We start from the raw sequence: 23,974 nt of genomic DNA, 5'->3' as shown, positions 1-23,974 counted from the left end.
CTGGCTGTGCCATTTCCACCCCGTGGTGGGCAATGGCAGTCGACTGAGAGCATCTGCGCAGTTCTCCGTGCCTGGTCTGTGGCGGATTACATAGTTGTATGCCAACAACGTGAGTGCCCATCTTTGGATGTGGGCAGAGGCATTGGTGTTGATCCCTTTGCTCTCAGAGAACAACGATATGAGCGGCTTGTGGTCAGTTTCAAGCTCAAACTTGAGGCCAAATAAATACTGGTGCATTTTTTTTATCCCGTAAACGCACGCCAGAGCCTCTTTTTCAATCATGCTGCAGGCCCTTTCATCCTTGGACAAACTCCTGGACGCATACGTGACCAGTTGCAAAATCCCCAATTCGTTAGCCTGTTGTAACACACACCCGACCCCGTATGACGACGCATTGCAAGCTAACACTAATCTTTTACAAGGGTTATACAGGACAAGCAGTTTGTTTGAACACAACAGATTTCTGGCTTTCTTAAAGGCAGTCTCTTGTGAATTTCCCCATACCCAGTCGTTTCGCTTGCACAGTAGCACATGTAGGGGTTCTAGCAGAGTGCTTAACCCAGATAGGAAATTACCAAAATAGTTAAGGAGTCCCAGGAACGACTGCAGCTCCATCACGATCTGTGGTCTCACCACATTCTTGATGGCCTCCGTCCTGGTGTCGATGGGTCTGATGCCGTCTTCTGCGATTCTTCTTCCCAAGAACTCGAACTCCTACATCAGGAAAACAAACTTCGAGTGTTTCAACCTGAGCCCCATGTGATCCAACCGACTAAGAACCTCTTCCAGATTCTTCAAGTGCTCAATGGTGTCCCGACCTGTAACCAGTATGTTGTCCTGGAAAACCACGGTGCGAGGAATCAACTTTAGCAGGCTCTCCATATTCCGTTGGAAGATTGCCGCAGCCGACCGAATCCCGAATGGGCACCTGTTATAGATAAACAGACCTTTGTGCGTGTTGATGCAGGTGAGGCCTTTCGAAGACTCCTCCAGCTCCTGCGTCATGTAGGCCGAGGTCAGGTCCAGTTTGGTAAATGTCTTCCCTCCAGCCAGGGTCGCAAATAGTTTGTCTGACTTGGATAGTTGGTACTGGTCCTGTAGCGAAAAAAGGTTAATCGTTACTTTATTTTCCCCACAAATTCTAACCGTGCCGTCCTCCGTAAGTACCAGGACAATCGGACTGGCCCAATCGTTGAATTCCACCGGTGCGATGATGCCTTTTCGCTGCAGCCTGTCCAACTCAATTTCTACTTTCTCATGCATCATGTACTGTACCGCCCGTGCCTTGTGGTGGATGGGTCGCGTACGGGAACCAAATGGATCTGCACTTTCACCCCCGAGAAGCTTCCAATGCCTGGCTCGAACAACGATGGGAACTTGCTCAGAACCTGGGCACATGAGGCGTCGTCGACGGACGAAAGTGCTCGGAGGTCGTTACAGTTCCAGCGGATTTTACCCAGCCAGCTTCTGCCAAACAATGTGGGGCCATCCCCTGGCACAATCCACAGCGGGAGTTCGTGTACTGCTCCGTCATAGGAGACTTTGACTTTTGCACTGCCAATTACAGGGATTAGCTCCTTGGTGCAAGTCCTTAGTTTGGTGTGAATGGGGCTGAGCTTGGGCCTGTGTGCCTTTTTACCCCACAGCCTGTTGACATTATGGACTGGCTTGCATCCGTGTCCAGTTGCATAGATACTGGAATTCCGTTCAGTTCAACTTTTAACATTATTGGTGGACATTTCGTAGTGGATGTGTGTACCCCGTACATTTCTGCCTCCTCGGTACGAGTCTCCAATTCAGTTTGATCCACAGTGGATCGATCTTTGTCTGCAACGTGGTGGTTTGCAGGATTTGCAGCTTGCCTGCACATTCGCTGGAGGCGTCCCATTGTTCTGCAACCGTTGCATGCATAGTGCTTGAAGCGGCATTGATGGGGCCGATGATCACCTCAACAGCGCCAACAAGGTGTTAACTGCCTCGCATTAACGATTGATGGCGGACTCTGGGTCATCTGAGGTCGGGCAGCAGCAGCCGGCATGTACGTTCTGCCATGTATATTTCTGCTCGAAAACGACATTACTTTATGCACAGTACTGACCGAAACTTCTTTACTCTGTGAAATCTGTTTGGTGTTGTCGCTGGTGGACATAACTGCCTGGGCTATCATTATGGCTTAACTTAGACTCGGAGTTTCTACAGTCAACAGTTTGCGAAGGATTGTCTCATGGCCAATACTCAGTACAAAAAAGTCTCTAAGCATTTGTTCTAGGAATCCCTCAAATTCGCAATGTCCTGCAAGGCACCTTAGTTCGGCGACATAGTTCGCCACTTCCTGGCCCTCTGACCGTTGACACGTGTAGAACCGATATCTCGCCATCAAAACGCTTTCCTTAGGATTTAGGTGCTCCCGGACCAGCGTACACAATTCTTCAAAGGATTTCTCTGTTGGTTTTGCCGGAGCTAGAAGATTCTTCATGAGGTCATAGGTTGTTGCCCCACAGACAGTTAGGAGGATCGCCCTTCGTTTGGCAGCGTTCTCGTCCCCTTCCAACTCGTTGGTCACAAAGTATTGGTCGAGTCTCTCCACAAAAGCCTCCCACTCATCCCCTTCTGAGAACTTCTCCAGGATACCAACTGTTCTTTGCATTTTCGCGTGGTTGTTCGTTACCTCGTCGCCAACTATTACGCTCATAATAAAGGGTGAAAACTGAGTACTGTGTACAATGAGCAGGTGTGACCTTAGTTCCTTTAATGCGACTCCAGAGTGCAGGTACCTCGTGGGTGGCCTGTTTATATACCGTGCTCCCAAGGGATGCTGGGATCCCTTGGGACTCCAAAAGGTAGGCCCTCTGATGGTAGTGTAATACAGGTTACAAGGGGTTAAATACATAACATAATCCTTTTACCACTGAGAAGTTTTTTTTCTCAGAGTTACACTACCTTTTTAACACTAAATTTACTAGAACATCTTAATCTGTAACTTGTAAACCATCTAACTACCCTAGTTGTAGTTAAATGAGAAGCACTGCATGTCTTTGTATTTTATTGTATTGGTTCCCCTGAAGGCCTCTATAGATATCTCCCATCCCTCAGTCAAGGTGGCATGGGCCAAAAATTTCCCCAAAGGTACCGTTAGTGGTGCCTGATGATTGCCTGATGTGATGTTTGCCATTGTACCTCGATATCATTCGTCCGTCAGGTTTTAGCATCACCTCTACTTTCATCTTTTGCCCTCAAGGACAGGTCAGATTAAACAGTGAAAGTTTTGATTTTCATAATTCTTTGTTTGGATTCTAGTGCACTAGCAATAGAGCTCCTAGGCCTGAACACCTAATGGTTTTGAATAATGTAGATATGTTTATTGATGAGGGAAAGAAGTACATAAGAACATAAGAAATAGGAGCAGGAGTAAGCCATACTGCCCCTCGAGCCTGCTCCGCCATTTAATACGAACATGGCTGATCCGATCATGGACTCAGGTCCACTTCCCTGCCCGCTCCCCATAACCCCTTATCCCGTATCGGTTAAGAAACTGTCGATCTCTGTTTTAAATTTATTCACTGACCCAGCTTCCACAGCTCTCTGAGACAGCGAATTCCATAGACTAACAACCCTCTGAGAGAAGAAATTCCTCCTCATCTCAGTTTTAATTGGGCGCCCCCTAGTTCTAGTCTCCCCTATCAGTGGAAACATCCTCTTTGCATTCACCTTGTCAAGCCCTCTCATAATCTTATATGTTTCGATAAGATCACCTCTCATTCTTCTGAATTCCAATGAGTAGAGGCACAACCTACTCAACCCCTCATCTCTGGAATCAACCTCATGAACCTTTTCTGAACTGCCGACAAATCCATTTCATATTTTGCACCAATGATACATCAAATACTCCTAGGCTAGTTATGACACTGCAACACAACATTCATAATAGAAGAGCACCCCTATTATTCAAAAATATATTCCATTCCACTTAATCTCTCCATGTGCTTTGAATGAGCACTATGCTACATCAATCTTAAATTAGTAGTTCCAGTTCTAATTTATATTAACCTTTTCTTCAGCTGCAATAAAAAATCCTGTGGTATCTAATTCCTTACTACTGTTTAACGGATTTGTTGGTAATTTTGCAAAGTAATATGTCATTGTTACAGTCAGCAGAAATACCATTATCCAGTACCACCTGAATCATACTGGTAGCAAGGAATTAGATACCTCAGGACTTTTACTGCTGCTGAAGTAATGGTTAATATAAGTTAGAAAAAGTAAGGAAATCTACTATTTTAAAATTTAGTTGATAGACCAACTGAAGAAGTATACGCTGTACCAAGATTTTATAGAGGCACAGGATTTATATTCTGTGATTGGAAAAATAAGCCCCAAATCATCCAAGTACCAGAGGCCAAGGCTACACATACACAAGTCGTTTAGGAGGATATCTAGAAATAGATAAGGATGTAGGCAGTGTGATGAGTTCCTCTAATACTTGTCCTCTTATTTACTGGAGGTAAAATTAGTAATTTCAGAGGTGATTATGGCTAATGTAACACCACTTTTTTAAAAAGGAGGGAGAGTGAAAACAGGGAATTATAGACCGGTTAGTCTGACATCGGTAGTGGGGAAAATGTTGGAATCAATTATTAAAGATGAAATAGCAGCACATTTGGAAAGCCGTGACAGGATCTGTCCAAGTCAGCATGGATTTATGAAAGGGAAATCCTGCCTGACAAAACATCTATAATTTTTTGAGAATGTAACTGGTAGAGTGGACAAGGGAGAACCAGTGGATGTGGTGTATTTGGACTTTCAAAAGGTTTTGACAAGGTCCCACAAGAGATTGGTGTGTAAAATTAAAGCACATGGTATTGGGGGTAATGTATTGATTGGATAGAGAACTGGTTGGCAGACAGGAAGAGAGAGCCAGGATAAACGGGTCCTTTTCAGAATGGCAGGCAGTGACTATTGGGTACCGAAGGGCTCAGTGCTGGGACCCCAGCTATTTACAATATACATTAATGATTTGGATGAGGGAATTGAGTGTAATATCTCCAAATTTGCAGATGACACTAAGCTGGGTGGCGGAGTGAGCTGTGAGGAGGATGCTAAAAGGCTGCAGGGTGACTTGGACATGTTTGGTGCGTGGGCAAATGCATGGCAGATGCAGTATAATGTGGATAAATGTGAGGTTATCCACTTTGGTGGCAAAAACATGAAGGCAGAATATTATTTGAATTGTGGCAGATTAGGAAAAGGGGAGGTGCAGCGAGACCTGGGTGTCATGGTACATCAGTCATTGAAAGTTGGCATGCAGGTTCAGCAGCGGTGAAGAAGGCAAATGATATGTTGGCCTTCATAGCTAGGGGATTTGAGTATAGGAGCAGGGAGGTCTTACTGCAGTTGTACAGGGCCTTGGTGAGGCCTCACCTGGAATATTGTGTTCAGTTTTGGTCTCCTAATCTGAGGAAGGACGTTCTTGCTATTGATGGAGTGCAGCGAAGGTTCACCAGACTGATTCCCGGGATGGCAGGACTGACATATGAGGAGAGACTGGGTCGACTGGGCCTGTCTTCACTGGAGTTTAGAAGGATGACAGGGGATCTCATAGAAACATATAAAATTCTGACAGGACTGGACAGGTTAGATGCAGGAAGAATATTCCCGATGTTGGGGAAGTCCAGAACCAGGGGACATTAGTCAAAGATAAGGGGTAAGCCATTTAGGACTGAGATAATGAGAAACTTCTTCACTCAGAGAGTTGTTGACCTGTGGAATTCCCTACCGCAGAGAGTTGTTGATGCTAGTTCATTGGATATATTCAAGAGGGAGTTAGATATGGCCCTTACGGCTAAAGGGATCAAGGGGTATGGAGAGAAAGCAGGAATGGGGTACTGAAGCTGCATGATCAACGATGATCTTATTGGGACCAAGTTTCGGGCCGCGCCTAAAACGGCGCAGCCCGGACCTGGACGCCCATTTTTCGCGCCAGAAAGTGCACCTAAAAAAACTTACCTATTCTCCACCTCCCCGCAGGTCCTCTGGAGCTGGGTGTGGCGCAGCACGAGCTGTGGGGGGCGGATCCAGGTCCCTGCGCTGAAAACAGTGCTGGGACCTCTGCACATGCGCACTACAGTGGGCGCGCATGTGCAGTAGCTCCAGGCGCCCAAAACTGTGGGAGGGGCCCGAAGCACGCAGCCCCTAGCCCTGGCTGAATGGCCACACTGGGGCTGCATGGATAAGGCTCCTCCCACCTGACCGTACCCGACCCGACCCCCACTCTCTCCCGCCCCCCCGGCGACCCGACCTCCGTGCCCCCACCCTCGGACCTCCGCGACTCTCTCTCTCCCCCCCCCCCCCCCCGACCTCCGCGACTCTTCCTCCCCACCCCCCCGGACCTCTGCGACTCCCCCCCCCCCCCCGAGACCCGATGCCACCTACCTGTAAATCCAGCCCGAAGACTTGGGCCCGGCCGTTCAGCCTCCTTCTCTCCCTTCCTTCCTCCCTCCTCCCCTCCCTCCCTCCCTCCTCTCTCCTTCCCTTTCTCCTTCCCTCCCTCCCTCCTCTCTCCTTCCCTCCTTCCCTCCCTCCCTCCTCTCTCCTTCCCTCCTTCCCTCGCCTCTTCCCTCCCTCCCTCCCTCTCTTTCTCCCTCTCTCCTTCCCTCCCTCTCTCCCTCCTCTCTCCTTCCCTCCCTCCTCTCTCCTCCCTCCCTCCCTCCTTCCCTCCCTCCCTCCCTCCCTCCTCTCTCCTTCCCTCCCTCCCTCCTCTCTCCTTCCCTCCCTTCATCCTCTCTCTTTCCCTCCCTCGATCCTCTCTCCCTTCTCCCCCTCTCCCCCCCTCTCCCCCCTCCCCCTCTACCCCTTTCTCCTCCTCCCCCCCTCTCCCCCCCTTTCCCCCCATTTCTCCTCCTCCCCTTCTCCTCGCTCCTCCTCTCCTCCTCCCACCCCCCCACCCCTCCTTCTCCCCTACCCCCCTTCTCCTCCTCCCCCCCACCCCCTTCTCCCCCTCCCCTCGCTGTCACAGACACTGACAGACAGAGAGTGAGAGACACACAGACAGAGAGATAGAGACACACTGGGGGGGCTGTCCCAGCACGCTGTTGGACTCCCGGTGCTACAGTCGGAAAGTAGAAAATGTTTTATTTATTGATTTTTTTTTTTTATTTTTTTTTTATTAATTTTTTTTGATTGATTTATTGGTTGATTTATTGATGTATTTATCATTTATTATTGATGATGGCTCTTTATTTGTAAAACTGAAGTGTTTAATGTTGTAAACTTCCCTTTAAACCCCCCCCCCCATTCCCTACGCCTAATTTGTAACCTACGCCTGATTTTCTAAAGTGTAGACAAGGTTTTTTCCAACGTACAAAAATCTTCACTTACTCCATTCTAAGTTAGTTTGGAGTAAGTTTTCACTGCCGAAACTTTGAAAACAGGCGTAAGTGGCCGGACACGCCCCCTTTTGAAAAAAAAATTCTGTTCCAAAGTGAAACTGTTCTAACTGACTGGAACTGGAGCAAACTAAATGCCGAGAATTCAAATTTCTAAGATACTCCATTCTAAACCAGTTGCTGCAAAAAAACATGAGCATCTCAGGCCGAAACTTGGCCCCATTGAATGGTGGTGCGGGCTCGAAGGGCCGAATGGCCTACTCCTGCATCTATTTTCTATGTTTCTATGATCGGGTTACCATGTTATTTTAATGATGTTCTTAACATTTTTATCATGTTTTGGCTCTGGTTTGTCTTCTGTTTTCAACATTGATGGGTACTGCAGTGACAATGAAAATGAAAGAAATGGCACTAGCAATGTTGAATTGAAAGAATCCTGTGATACGATGGAAAGGTCACGTAACCCACTGCCGTTCCATTCTCATTTAGTCCTTTCCTGAGACAATGGGCAGTGATTTCTTTTCCTCTCTAATGTTTATGTGTGCTTGCACAGGAAGAAGTTTGCTTATGTTGCAGAGATGTGCACAAGTTGAACTGGCCTACAATGAAATATAGTACAGTATGAGTTTCTTATAGGGGGAAGCACAACCGGAAACTTCCCATATAGGAGCTGTATCTGTGTCTACATCATACTGTTTTGTTTGGGGCTGTGTAATTCCTGTTCCATTTCTTTCCCATTATTGTAGCTCACATTTTGCCTCTGTGATTATCCTATTTCACTGCAAAGTCCTGATCTACTGGGAAATATGTCTGCCGTTACAAATTCTGACAACTGTTATTAACAGGACAGAGATTAGCAACTTGAGTCGCATAGTGATTACATTCTCAGTGTTCACTTTGAAAACCCTTAGCCCATTTGGTTAGTAAGATATTCTGATCAATGCTTGGGTCAAATACTCAGTGTTTGACATTGGAATGTTATTCAGTGGGTCTTATTCTTAGTTCTATTGACAATTACCATCAGGCACAGGCAGAATACATTATATTAATCAGTATTTGCTCTCAACAGAAACAAAATGTAATATGTTATGCCCGATGTATATTCTATATTGTTGTTGTTAAGTAAATTTGCTGGCTTTCTAGTGGAGCCATTTGTTTGTGTTCCCATGATATATGTCAGGAGAGTGGTTTCTGCTGAAGAAAAAGTCTTGGAATGAAACCTCCATGAAATTTAAAAATAGAAGTGAAAATTTCTAAGAGCTAGGACATTAACAAATTAATTATTAAAGTAAGTTAAATTTGGAGAGGACTTTATATTGAAATTACTCCTACACTCTGCACCTCCGTTGAGCCATTGCAGCAGGTCTGTTATACTATCAGTATTTATGGGCCCAAGTTTCGAACCGCGCCTAGAACAGCGCAGTCCCAACCTGGACACCCGTTTTTCGCGCCACAAAGTGCGCCTAAAAAAAAATCTCCATATTCTCCACCTCCCTGCAGGTCCTCTGGCCCTCGGCGCAGCGCAGCAGGAGCTGTAGGGGGCGGAGCCAGGTCCCTGCGCTGAAAACAGTGCCGGGACCTCTGCAGATGCGCGCTACAGTGGGCACGCAAGTGTAGTAGCTCCAGGTGCCCGAAACTGTGTGGGAGGGGCCCGAAGCACGCAGCCCCCAGCCCTGGCCGAATGGCCTCACTGGGGCTGTGTGAATAAGGCTCCTCCGACGGCCAGCTCCTGCTTCCTCCCGACCCGACTCGACTCCGCTTCCCGCCCCCCCGCCCCCGTCCCCGGACCGGACCCGACACCCGCTCCCCCCAGCCCCCCCCGGCCCCTGGACCGGACACCCGCTCCCCGGTCTGGACCCGACACCCACTCCCTCCCCCCCCCCCCCGCTCCCGGACCGGACCCGACACCTGCTCCCCCCCCACAGCCTCCGGACTGGATCCGACCTGACCTCCCTCCCCCCGACCTGACCTCCCTCTCCCTCCCTCTCTCCCTCCCTCCCCCCGAACCGACCTCCCTCCCACCACCCCCCCGACCCGACCCAATGCCACCTACCTGTAAATCTGGTGCTGGGGACAGGCCCTGCCCGAAGTCTCGGGCCCGGCCCGTTCAGCATCCCTCCCCCTTCTCCTTCCCCCCCACCCCCCCCAATCTCCTTCCCCCCCCCAATCTCCTTCTCTGCACCCCCCCAATCTCCTTCTCTCCCCCCCCAATCTCCTTCTCTCCCCCCCCAATCTCCTTCTACCCCCCAATCTCCTTCTCCTCCCACCCAATCTCCTTCTCCCTTCCCCCCCAATCTCCTTCTCCCCCCCCACAATCTTTTTCTCCCCCCCCCACAATCTCCTTCTCCCCCCCCCACAATCTCCTTCTCCCCCCCAATCTCCTTCTCACCCCCATCTCCTCCCCCCCATCTCCTTTCTCCCCCTTCTCCCCCCTTTCCCCCCATCTCCTTTCTCCCCCTTCTCCCCTTTATCCCCTTCTCCCCCCCTTCTCCCCCCTCCCCTCTCCCCCCTTCTCGCCCCCTCCCCCTTTCTCATCCCCTCTTCTCCCCCCCTCCCTCACCCTTCTCCTCCATCCCTCCCCCTTCTCCCCATCCCTCCCCCTTCTCCCCCATCTCTCCCATCCCTCCCCCTTCCCTCCCTCTGCTCCCCCCCTCTATCTCTCTACCCCACTCCTCCCCCTCCCCTCGCTGTCAGAAACACAGACACTAACAGACAGAGAATGAGAGACACACAGACAGAGAGAGAGATAGAGACACTGACAGAGACACACTGAGGGGGGCATCCCAGCACGCTGTTGGAGGGCTCCCGGTGCTGCAGTCGGTAAGTAGAAAATGTTTTATTTATTGATTTAAAAAAAAATTATTTCTTTTTAATTTTTTTTGATTGATTTATTGGTTGATTTATTGATGTATTTATCATTTATTATTGATGATGGCTCTTTATTTGTAAAACTGAAGTGTTTAATGTTTGTAAACTTCCCTTTAAACACCACCCCCCCCCCCCCCCACAATTCCCTACGCCTGATTTTCTAAAGTGTCGATAAGGTTTTTTCGAGCGTACAAAAATCTTCACTTACTCCATTCTAAGTTAGTTTGGAGTAAGTTTTCACTCACGAAACTTTGAAATCAGGCGTAAGTGGCCGGACACGCCCCTTTTGAAAAAAAAAATTCTGTTCCAAAGTGAAACTGTTCTAACTGACTAGAACTGGAGCAAACTAAATGACGAGAATTCAGATTTCGAAGATACTCCATTCTACACCAGTTGCTCCTAAAAATCAGGAGCAAATCATGTGGAAACTTGGGGCCTATAAGACTATAAAATTTCAGTAAAAAATCAAACACTCACAGGTTGTGCTTCACGCAGGAATGGATAAGTGTGGTTTCCAAACCAAGCTTTTAAATGGGTTCAAATTTAATCAGGAAGATCATAAGAACATAACATAAGAACATAAGAAATAGGAGCAGGAGTAGGCCATTTGGCCCCTCGAGCCTGCTCCGCCATTCAATAAGATCGTGGCTGATCTGATCATGGACTCAGCTCCACTTCCTGCCCGCTCCCCATAACCCTTTACTCCCTTATTGTACAAAAATCTGTCTATCTCTGCCTTAAATATATTCAATGACTCAGCCTCCACAGCTCCCTGGGGCAGAGAATTCCATAGATTCACAATGTTCTGAGAGAAGAAATATCTCATCATCCCAGTTTGAAATGGGCTGCCCCTTATTCTAAGACTGTCCCCAAGTTTTAGTTTCCCCTCTGAGTGGAAATTTCCTCTCTGTATCCACATTGTCGAGCCCCCTCATTATCTTATAAGATTCAATAATATTACCTCTCATTCTTCTGAACTCCAATGCGTATAGGCCCAACCTACTCAACCTATCTTCATAAGTCAACCCCCTCATCTCCGGAATCAACCTAGTGAACCTTCTCTGAACAGCATCCAATGCAAGTATATCCTTCCTTAAATACAGAGAACAAAACTGTACACGATACTCCAGGTGTGGCCTCACCAATACTCTGTACAGTTGTAACTGGGCTTCCCTGCTTTTATACTCCATTCCCCTTGCAATAAAGACCAACATTTCATTTGCCTTCCTGATTACTTGCTGTGCCTGCATTCTAACTTTTTGTGTTTCATGCACAAGGACTCCCAGGTCTCTCTGTACTGCAGCACTTTGCAATTTTTCTCCATTTAAATTATAATGTGCTTTTTTATTATTTCTGCCATAGTGGATAACCTCATATTTTCCCACATTATACTCCATCTACCAAATTTTTGTCCACTTACTTAGCCTGTCTATATCCCTTTGCAGATTTTTTGTGTCCTCCTCACAATTTTCTTTCCCTCTCATTCTTCTGAACTCCAATGCATAGCAAACTTGGCTACATTACATTCGGTCCCTTCATACAAGTCATTAATATAGATTGTAAATAGTTGAGGACCCAACACCGATCCCTGCAGCACCCCATTAGTCACTGTTTGCCAACCGGAAAATGACCCATTTATCCCGACTCTCTGTTTTCTGTTAGTTAGCCAATCCTCTATCCATGCTAATATATTACCCCCAATCCTGTGAGCTTTTATCTTGTGCAGTAACCTCTTATGCGACACCTTATCGAATGCCTTCTGGAAATCCAAATACACCACATCCACTGGTTCCCCTTTATCCACCCTGCTTTTTACATCCTCAAAGAACTCCAGTAAATTTGTCAAACATGATTTCCCTTTCATAAAACCATGTTGACTATGCTTGATTGAATCATGGTTTTCCAAATGTCCCGCTACTGCTTCCTTAATGATGGACTCCAGAATTTTCCCAAGGACAGATGTTAGGCTAACTGGATTATAGTTTCCTGATTTTTTAAATAGGGGTGCTAAATTTGTGGTTTTCCAATCTTCTGGGACCGCTCCAGAATCCAGGAAATTTTGGTAGGTTACAACCAATGCATCCACTGTCTCTGCAGCCACTTCTCTTAAGACCCTATGATGTAAGCCATCAGGTCATCATATTCAGAATGGGTTTGCAACCATTACATGTAAAAGAGAAAACATTATAAAGAGGTCTACACAAGGCTGGTTATCTGACACCAGGCGAAATTGCCCCACGCTATATTTGGGGAACATAATTCGAATTATGTGAAAATTTATTGCCCGGCACAAAGTATAGGTAAGTGACCCGGAATTCGAGTCTTTAACTCTGAAAAATGTCCAGGGTGCTATCAAAAGTGCTCTGCACGTCTGCGAGGTGATAGGGGGGACGGAAGCGGGGCGACGTGAGTCAGCGCGACGCCGTCATGCCGCATCACATTGACACATCACAACGTCCCTCCCCTTCAATTAAAGGGGAGGATGCCTCGCACTCTGCAGTCCCTTTGGTGGCTGCCACTGGCCAAAACGGAGCGCCGGACTGTAAGATGGCGGCCCGGTCGAGGTGAGGGCCGCCATTGTCAGGCCGACTGAAGAGTCGGCCAACAGAACAGTATGGCGGCCTATGGCACAAATAGACTCCTCTTTAAGGGACACCCAGGCAGTGGATGTCCACCAGCTTCATGACCAACGAAGCTGGCGGTGACATCGGCTGGTGCCATCTTCGCCACCTGCGTGGCAATTTCCCCCAAGGGGCGCAAAGGGGTCGGTGCAGGGTGGTGAGGGGTCTGCGCAAACAGCGATGATATTATTGCCATGTGTGAGCCAGCCTGGGGCGCAAATCGCAGGGCGCAGCGCTACCGGCACAACGTCCCCTAGACCTCTGGGTCAATTTCCCCCCGAGGCGCTGTCAACACTTTCTCCCGGGCGATAACCTCGTTGCATCCCATTAGTGCCCTTCAGAGGCGCTAAAACAAAGGGCAACTCTTTTCAGGAGGAGCAATTCCCAACTGTGTCCATCTGTCTAATTGACCATTTTTTATATACCGAGAAGTGCCATATGATCTTACATGTGCGAAAATTCATCCCTCCCTCTAGCATTATCGGGCTGCCAGCGGGCACATTCCATTGGACAGCTGCCCAACACCTATTCCGAGATAGCAAGTGCTCAAAATGCTATTTTCATTGCAAAATTTCTTCATCTACCTGGTCAATAGAAAACATCACTCTAATTTTCCATTTACATTCCATTTTCTTAAACATTAAACATTGCACATCCAAGGAAATAAAATGTAAAAAGGGAGATATAATTAGTCTGGCTTTTCCCCTTGGGACCTGGAAGGAATATCATTTTCTCCTTGGGATGCTTTTTATAAAGATCTTATATAAAATAAGTGTGGACAGTCTCACATTGATTCCTATTGTGCATGAATCTATAGTTAAAACATACCAATATTTCAGCACTAATTTCACTCAGAGGTCAAAGTACATTAGTGCTGAAAATAGAACTGCTATCTTGCTGTTGTTAGGGATGTTCTCTAATGTTTGGTTAAAGGGCCATAATCGAGGGAGCTTCATTCTGGATTTGACCCAAGTTATATTTGGCCTTCAGAGTGCTTGATAGTGGGTGCCAAAAATGGAAAAGTATTTCAATCATACCTTTGTTATCTCTCACCTTGATGAGCATGGTGACAAAGAAAATTTTAAAAATTGTTAGAATTTAGATACACTGGGCCCAAGTTTGAACTGGTCATTAGAACGGCGCACCTCCAAGCCTTGCGCCTATTATTTAGAATTAAAAGTGCGCCTAAAAAGTACCTCGCTATTCTGAAGTGTCTGCAGACCTCCATTCCAGTTGGCGCAGCGCAGCTTGAGCTGCAGGGGGCGGAGCTATCGACATGCTGTGTCTACACAGCCGGCATGGGGGTGGGGCTAGGGTCCCGCGTGTCTTTGAGTACCGGCAGCGTTGCGCATGCGCGTTGGAGCATGCGCACATGCGCAATGGCACAGAAACATTGGCTGGCTGAGCACTTTCCCGCCCCTAGTCCCTGGCCGAACGGCCAAAGATATGCTACTGCGTGCTTTAGTGAGCTTTGCTGCTGGGTGATCGATTTCCCGCCCCTGGCCGAACGGTTAGGCACTGCATGCTGCAGTAGGTGAGGTAGGGACTTTTATTTTATTTATTGATTTATTGATTCTTTTATTTTTAATTTTTAATTTTTTGAATTATTGATTGATTGTTGATTTATCATTTATTATTGATGATGGTTATTTTTAAAAGTGAAGGTGTATAGCGCTCTCTCTTCTCTTCCCTTCCCACTCCCCCCGCCCCCCCCCCCCCCCCATCTCTGTCTAGCTGCGCTGATTTCTTAACTCTACACAAGGTTTTTCCTGGCGTACAAAAGTGGACACTTACTCCGTTCTAATTTAGTTTGGAGTAACTTTTCGCAGTTCAAACTTGCAAAACAGGCGTAAATGGCTGGACACGCCCCCTTTTGAAAAAAAAACTGAACTAAAATGAAACTAAACTAACTCACTAGAACTGGAGCAAACTAAATGTGGAGAATTGCAATTTCTAGGATACTCCAAAAAAATTAGTTGCTCCAAAAATATAGGAGCAAATCCAGTTGAAACTTGGGCCCATGTAACCAACTGAAGCAGCATTATTTGCTTGAGGCAAGCTGTTAGCCTTTTTCCATCAAATTGTTTTTCAAAACAATCCAATTTCCTCTGTTTTGTGAAGCCACCATGCAACATAGGCCTTCAAACTGCAGTACATTAGGGGATCCCAGGGCCTCCCTTAAGTCATCAGATTTCTGTGCTTTATTGTATTTGTTGACTTGCTAGCACATTATTTCTGTTGATGTTTACGAATAATGAGTTTATTCGCAAAGACGGTTTTCCTTTGGGTAGCTGATAATGTTTTTCAGAGGTCAGAACATGGAATCCCTGGGAGAGTGCCAAGATTTCTAGAGGGTCTCCCACACAGAAAAGTTTGAAACTTACCGCTTTACAGTTTATTATATGCTACTTACAGGAGATAAACCAGCACACATGGAATAACAGAGCTAGATTAAGCTGTACTGTTTATTTAAATAATGCTGCATACTATGGCCTAACTTCTAATAAAGAGATATCTAACAACAACTTAATTGAAATTCAGTTCCACTTGTACAATATACATTACAGTGACAGCGTATTCCACTGGCACCATTTACTTCGGCTTTGCTAACTTGTGCCTGACAAGTTTAATTTAGGCAGAATTTACTGCATTGTAGACTTCCATTTCACTATACTTAATAAATATTTTATGATTGGTTATTAGTGGAGATTGAAAGTGCATTGATGAAACCTTTTGTTTGACCGACAGTGCTTTATGAATACATTATGAAATCATGTTCGTTTTGAGTAACATTGACTGGAAGATTTGTATGCATCTAATTTGACAGAGATGTGATATTTTTGAAGAATTTATCACTTAAAAAAACTCCCTTTTTACTTCTGGTGTAGTTTAGAATTGACTTGGCTGAAGCAACTTGTACAGGATGGAAAATGAAAGATAACATCTAAAATTTAACACTGTTTTATCGTAGTATTGGCAATTGTGTTGTTTCCTGCAATTGAGGCTCTGGTTATCCCTATGTGAAACAAAACATAATTAAAATAAATGTTACCTCCCCAAAGGGCCTAGCTGGTAAAGCTACTGCCTCATGTGGTACTAAGTAGTTTATAGGTTTGATTCAGGTCTGTGCTGGAGCAGGAGATGCTCTTGACAACCCTTACCAGGAGAAAATGAAAATCAGCTAGGCCCTACTCTTGATCGCTTTTCAGTTTGTGTGTCAATGTGAGTGAGTGAGTGAGTGAGTGAAAGTATGTGAATCATAAACTAACATGAGTCAACCTTCGGGGAATGGGCAGAATGAGGAGGATGGGCATTTGCATTCATACAAAATTTACTGAAGCAAATGAAATGCATGAGGACTAGAATAATTTGCTGCGCTGTGGTTTGTTCCGTTCTCAGAATACGTGTACATAGCAACAAAAAGCAAAACCAGTGAGGATATTGTTCAATCAGCAAGATATCCAGCAGCTTACTCTCCAGACATCTTCCAGCAGTCAGACTCTGAGTACTGGCATTTCCCGGCTTCACCTAAAGGTAGGCATATTAACTGGTGCTGTACATGCTTTTATTGATAGGGTGATACATGTATTGAACTATTGGAAATAATTTAAAATTCTAATATGTGTAACCAGAATGCAACATTCTGAAGGGAAGAAGCAAAAACTCTGATTAGATCACTGGTAGGAATAAAGAATGGCTCTTATTGGCTGCAAAATGTTGAATGTCATCAATGGAAGTATGATTTCACCGAATTCCACAATCATTCATTCTTCTGTGTGACAGCAGCTGCTGTGTAGTCAAAAAAATTGTACAAAGCAAAATACATTTTCAAATAATTGTTAAAATAAATTAAAATACACAAATCAAAATCTGCTGGAAAGAGTGAACTCAATAGTTGTGCATTTGGTTTTAACACTCTACAATTTGTTTCAGCACTGCATTTCTCCCACACTAATACAGTATGTGCTGTGCTAAAAGCTACACCACACACATCTTGTTCAGCATTAACTAAATAAGCATTCAGATTTTCCCAGCAAATGTGAATTAAATAAATTTGAAGCTACCTATTAGACATCCCCAGTGCTTGATAATCAGCATTACACAGAGCCTCCAGGATAACTTCATGAGGTTGGCATTCCTGTACTTGTGAGGTATTTTCAAAAATATAGATGTGTATCAGGAGCAGTGCAATGTCAAGAGAAAGTGGTAATGAAATACTATACTATGCTTTGAGAAGACCTAGCCCTCGAACAGAGAAGTTAGAAATGCTGACAAATAATTTTTTAAAAGGTCATTGATGAGGAAGTAGTGCAGCGTTTCGCAGGTGTAGAACTACATCGAAGTGTCAACAATCTGTGAAGCACCGCATAACACTTTTTATTACATTAAATGTTATTAGGAATTAAACAGAAAACATAACTGGAACCAGGGTGTCTGTACAGTCAAATGTAGCCAGATCTACTTCTGTGTCACTCCAGCTATTGTTTTGTATGTTTCAGATAGTTTAATATTAAAAAATATTACATTAAGCAAATTCTAAATCTCAAGCAATTTTAACTGTAATAGAGAGGTGCAAAAACATGTGGGTTTCTATCTTAGGGAGCCAGCACTGGCTTATAATCAGGTAATTGGCTATCATTTTCATTTCCAGATTCCTGACAAATTTTGCCTTGGTTATATTTTTGTGAGTGCACTTTCTCTGGCTTTCGAACAAATGTTTTGTACTTAGCATCCTATTGCAATGTCAAATTCACTTTTATTTTATAATATTCTACTTTTTTACAGATTGTATACATTCGAGAGCCGACTGCCTCCCATAGGTTTTATTTTCATCTTTGTGTAACAAACACTTACAGCAGAGCAGAATAACACAGCCATAATTAATCATTATCAATCTGTGGCTTACGCTGCATAGTGAATTTTAATTATAGTAGATTTACCCACCTAATTCACAAGAGAATATTTGAGCCAAAGGTAAATGCAAATACGATGTAGAAACAATAGACATTTTGTAGAGTCTATGTGCAGTGATAAATACACTTTCAAGTAATACACATTATTTGTAAGGGGCTAAAAATAATGTCATGTTGGAGCAAGCGTAACCATATCACTGAGAGCTCAAACATACAGAGGACACTGATAGCTGACAATGGGCACTCCAGTGACTGTAAAGTAAAATTGATATAGCTTAGGTTCTTCTCCTCAGAGCTGGGAGAGATATTACACAGTACTTACAATTACATAGGTACATTAGTGAGTCATTCCATGTGGCTGTTGTTTATATGGACTTCCAGAAGGCATCTGATAAAGTCCCTCATAAGAGACTGTTAGCTAAAGTTGAAACTCATGGAATTGTAAGAAAATTATTGAACTGGTTAGAAAATTGGCTGAACGGCAGGAGACAGAGAGTAGAGATAATGGGCAGGTACTCTAATTGGCAGGATGTGAGTAGTGGTGTCGCATAGGGATCTGTGTTGGGGCCTCAACTATTCACCCCGTATTTATTAACGACTTAGATGATGGGTTAGAAAAACACATATCCAAGTTTGCCAAAGAAACAAAGATAGGCGACATTGTAAGCAGTGTAGATGGAAATATAAAATTGCAAAGAGATATTAATAGATTAAGCGAATGGGCATAACTGTGGCAAATGGATTTCAATGCAGGCAAATGTGAGGTCACCCACTTTGGACCGAAAAAGGATAGAACAGAGTACTTTCTAAATAATTAAAAGTTAGAAACAGTGGAGATTCAAAGAGACTTGGAGGTCTATGTGCATAGATCATTAAAATATAATTGACAGGTACAGAAAACAATCAAAAAGGTTAATGGAATGCTGGCCTTTATATCTGGAGGACTAGAACAACAAGAGGGTAGATGTTATGCTACAGCTATACAAAGTCCTGGTTAGACCACACCCTGCGTACTGTAAGCAGTTTTGGGCACCACACGTTAGAAGGCTATATTGGAGGGAGTACAGCATAGATTTATTTTTATTCATTTCTGTAATGTGGGTATTGCTGGCAAGGCCAGCATTTATTGCCCATCCCTAATTGCCCTTGAAAAGGTAATGGTGAGTCGCCTTCTTGAACTGCTGCAGTCCATGTGGTGAAGGTACTGCAACAGTGCTGTTAAGGAGGGAGTTCCATTTACCAGAATGATACCTGGACTCCTAAGGTTAAATTACAAGGAGAGATTACATAATCTAGTGTTGTATTCCCTGGAATTTAGATGGTTACGGGATGGTTAAACTGCAGTTTTCAAGATAGTAATGGGAACAGATAGAGTAGATAGAAATAAACTATTTCTACTGATTGGGGTGTCTAGGACAAGTGGTCATGGTCTAAAAGTTAGAGCCAAGCCTTTCAGAAGTGAAGTTAGGAAACCTTTTACACACAAAGGGTAATAGAAGTTTAGAATTCTCTACCACAAATAGCAATTGATGCGAGATCAATTGTTAATTTAAATTTGAGATTGATAAATTTTTGTTAACCAAAGACATTAAGGTATTAAGGGATATGGAGATAGGTCACAGGCCAGATATGATCTCACTGAATGGTGGAACAGGCTGAAGGGGCTAAATGGCCAACTCCTGTTCCTACGTTCAAAAGTGATGCAGGAAACAGACCTAATGTCAATGTAAATGATTGTGGAAAAGATTGAATAAAATATTTTTTTGTTCAAAGACGTATCCACAATAAAGGATTTAGTGGCCACTCAGAGCAGTTATTATGATAACAATATAAGAAGGAATTGGACAACTATTTATTACAAAGAAGATTAGGGTGTTACAGGCCCAGAATTTGATGTATTAAGTCATGCTGGAGTAAGATTGTAGAATAGAGAATATGTGGCAAGAATAGAGAGAGAGCTGTGATCAACCCAGTAGTCTGGAGTTAAATGGGCCAACAGGGCACTTCTTTATGCTCTTATTAGGTCCCTCTCCTGATCTGATCTGGTTACTAAAGACTGTTTTTGATATATATGCTTTGATTTTCAGCACCTAGATGGAGTCGAAGATCCTCATCTGGCGCAGAAGATGATAGCCAAAATATTTGGGACCAGGGTATTCAGAGGGTATGAACTTTATCTCAAATGTATAGCTACTGGTATAAATATGCTTATTCAAATATAGAAAATGATACAGCATTAGGTAAGAGGAAGGATAGAGTTTCGGTTATCGATTGGTCTTGATGCATATCAAGGACAAATCCATTTACACATTAAAGTATCTTAAATTACTAATGTCTCATGTCCCAAATAGATTCCCAAAGGCCATAGGTACAGTTGTTGATGGTTGCTATTCAATGCAAACCCAACCAACTTCTGGAATTAAAAGAGTAAATAAAAAGAAGTCCTGCAGAGATCTATTCTGAATATTTTCAGAATCAATCACTAGCATGTTTTACATAATATATATTTAAATAAATGAACATGAAACATTGGGGCTGAATTTGCGGTCGGAGGCTTCCCGCGGGCAGAAGCCTCCGACCAACAAAAGATCTACGTACTTACCTTTTGCTTGGGATCCACGGAAACTTGCAGTCTTGGGCTCTACACGTAGGCCTGCGTAAAGGCCCACGTATCCCAGGGGCACATGCAGTTCGCAAGCGCCCCTGGGATCACGGGGTCTCGCCCAACCAATTAAAGAAGGGAATCCCCATTCATGCTTATGGGGATTCCATATGTACAGAAAGCCCATAGATATGAATGGGGATCACATAAAAATACATTTAACATAACAAATAAATAAATTAAAAGTTACATATTTAAAAATAATTAAAATACAATATAATTAAACATTTAAAACAAAATTTTAATTTTTTGAAAAATAAATTTAAACATTTGAAAGGGGCTAAAAAAAACCTTACTGTTTTGTATAAATATTTTAATGTTGAAATGAATGAGAAAAAAAAATTATGTTTTTTAAAACTGCTTTTAGCAGGCGTAAGAATTTCACGGGCATTCGCTGGGCAGAAGTTGGGCAAATAGCCCAAATCTCTGTCGCCTGAAGCCCTTTTCCCTGCGATGTGTGTGATCTGTCTGGAGAATTCTTGGCAGATCGCAAGTTCCAGGTTTTAGCGCATGCCTAAACCTGTGACCTTGCGCAGCCCCTATGCGCATGTGCACACTTGTACGTGCCCATATAGGCTGCAAAGTACGGCCCATTAACAGAAGCAGAAAATCAGCGAAGTGTCTGTCAGATAGAATTTGAAAATGTACAGAAAGTGTCAAATCGTAAACATAATTTCAAAAAACAAATGAAATCTCCACTTTTTCCTACTTTTTCAAACAATCTTTTCTGCCCTTGCTCCCTGAAGACTATGGGCTAGATTTTTCATTATTTTTGCATGCATACCACCCACTTAACATCCATTTTAACGCTGAAATGAGGTGTAATGCCCATATATCACCCATTTAGGCACAAAATGGAAACTTACGCCCATTTTTCGGTCATTTATCGGCGAGCGTTACTTTCGGCATGTGTGTAATGCCGAGAAAAAATAATACCGCCCGCTCACTTTTTGGGGGCGGAATCATCAGAATGGGTGAACCCAACACCCATAATATCGCCCAGCATTACTTTCGGCTCGTAATTAATGTCAAGATTTAATAATATCGACTGCCCACTGTTTTTTGTCGTAAAGATCACATTTGCCGAAACTAACGCCCAATATAATCCCCATTCTTACTTTTGGCACCTCGCACACATCTCGCCGACAGTATCGCTCACCCAAACAAACGCTGTAAAAAAGTTGAACTGACCAGAACTACTCACAGCGGTATGGACGCCATGTTCTAATTCTCAGGTTGCATCATTGAAAAGACTGCTCTGCTTCACCCTCGGGGGAGTTCGGATGTACTCTGGAGGTGTTTGGAGGTGATGTGAACATCTAACAAACATCTTATCATACTGTGGACGATTGGAATTTACTAGGTGTCTTATTGGGGACATTCATTCTTTGTGAACAATCGGTATAAAACAGATAGCTATTGGAATGGGGCCTGTCATTTCTCACCCTCTCTTGATGACCATGCATATGCTGCAGACTAGAGATGGCAGAAGGTACATTCGACAGCATCATGTGCCCAATGTAAGACATGCCAGACTGATAAGGAGGACCAGACATTACACTCCCTGAAATTATAGGGAGAAGCGGTCTCACCTCAACTTGTGTGACACCACCTGCCTTCGGAGACTGTGCTTCCACAAAGAGGTTATCAGTGAGATATGCCAGCTCATCAGGGGAGATCTGCAGCCTGCCAGCACCATCAGGACTGGTCAAGCAGCACCATCAGGACTGGTCAAGGTCATCGCGGCACTGTTGTTCTACGCGTCGGGTTCCTTTCAGGCCTCAGCTGGTGACATTTGTGGTATATCTCAGCATGCCACACATTGCTGCATTAGACAGGTCACTGAAGCCCTGTATGCATGCAGGATGGACTTTATCAGCTCCCATATGACCAGGGAGGCTCAGACTGAGAGGGCTTTGAGATTCTACTGAATTGCTAACTTCCCCAAGGTGCAGGGAGCAATAGACTGTATGCACATCGCAATGCGGGCACCTTTTTAGGATGCAGAGGTTTTCAGGAACTCCCTGAATGTGCAACTCGTTGTCGGCCACCAGAAAATTATTATGGCAGTGAATGCTAAATTTCCGGGCCACATCCATGATAATCACATCCTGCGTGAGAGCACTGTATCTGACATGTTTACCAATCAGCCACAAGGTCAATGCTGGGTGTTTGGTGACAAAGGATATGGCCTCACCACCTGGCTGATGACCCCCCTGCGTGACACCCACACCGAAGCCGAGAAGCGATACAATGAGAGCCACAGATCCACGCGCAATGTCAAGAAAACCATTAGAGTGCTGAAGCAGCGCTTTAGATGCCTGGACCACTCAGGAGGTGAGCTCCAGTACCACCCTGAGCAGGTAGCTCAATTTGTGGTGGTGTGCTGCATGCTGCACAACTTGGCTATCAGGAGGGAACAAGAATTGCCAGAAGGGACTGAAGGTCCACCTCAGGAGAAAGACGAGGAGACGGATGCTGACATCGGGCCAGACAATCAGTATGATGCTGAAGTCATGTCCCACCCCCCTCTATACCACAGGAAAGGGGCCGTGGTGGCATCATAGCTGCAAGTCAGGAGCTCATAAATGAGCGCTTTGCTTGAAAGAATGTTGGCGGTATTTACAAAGCTGCAACATTGCTGGGTATGCAGGTCAGTGGTGTGCATCACCTTGGTGACAGTTAAAGTTTAAGTTGATTCAAGTTAAGTGTAATTATACACTTTCATGTTAAGGAATCACCAGTGTGCAATGGTGCAGCTATCTGAGACAATGCGCAACAAGGTTATGTTAAATAAAAACCACATAATACGACCATTTGTCTGAAATCATATGTATATCTGTAAAAAAAACACCCCACCCCACCCGTACCCCAGCCCACAACAAATTTATCACATTTACATCATTACAATGGTCTCCATTTCCCGCAAAACAGAACACAAATGCAAACCAACAAGGTAGCCCCCACGCCTCTTGCCCCACCAAAATAGCAGCAGGAACCTAAAAATATGCCCCAGACAACACCTGCGACCATGCACCTCACTTTCCTCCCCCCCATCCCCCCACTTCTCCTCCCTACCTCTACCCCTTCCCCTTCCCCTCCTGACTCCAAGCCGTCTGTTTGAGGAGCACCTCGGGCGCTGCTTCATGGGGGGGAATGACGGCAGAACCGCTGCTTGGATGGATACGGGAGAAGACGGTCCCGAGGTGGGAACGTGCTCCGTGCCAGAAGCAAGATGTTCCTCCTGGCTCTCATGTGTCATTGGCAATGGAGGTGCGCACCTTGGGGTGCAGTGCCATGCTCCGGGACCACTGGGAGCACTCTGTCACCCGAGTTCCTGCTAATAGCTCCAGGGCCTCCTCCATCCCTTCCATGTTATCTATTATTTGTTGGACAAAAACTCGGTGCCAACTACCTTCTTGGTGCTTAGTATACTTTTTGCTGCTGGTGAATCTCCCTCGAGCCTCCCACAACAGTCAAACAAGCACACACCACACCCACACACGCTTTCAAGTCCCTCTCAGCTCC

The 23,974-nt window shown here is 44.8% G+C and overlaps 1 protein-coding gene across 2 annotated transcripts in view; it reads left to right on the top strand.

Annotated features, from left to right (window-relative positions):
- The window catches only part of ablim3 (actin binding LIM protein family, member 3), a 408,687-nt gene that overhangs the window by 366,902 nt on the left and 17,811 nt on the right, over positions 1-23,974 (top strand). For both annotated transcript variants that reach the window (XM_070878428.1, XM_070878427.1), the window contains exons 12-13: positions 16,271-16,405; positions 19,872-19,948. In XM_070878428.1, the coding sequence (XP_070734529.1) occupies positions 16,271-16,405; positions 19,872-19,948 (212 nt within the window). The remainder of the gene's footprint in view (positions 1-16,270; positions 16,406-19,871; positions 19,949-23,974) is intronic.

This window comes from Pristiophorus japonicus, chromosome 4 (genome assembly GCF_044704955.1).
Source record: "Pristiophorus japonicus isolate sPriJap1 chromosome 4, sPriJap1.hap1, whole genome shotgun sequence".
Lineage (NCBI taxonomy): Eukaryota > Metazoa > Chordata > Chondrichthyes > Pristiophoridae > Pristiophorus > Pristiophorus japonicus.
This window is presented reverse-complemented; position numbering and strand designations above follow the sequence as displayed.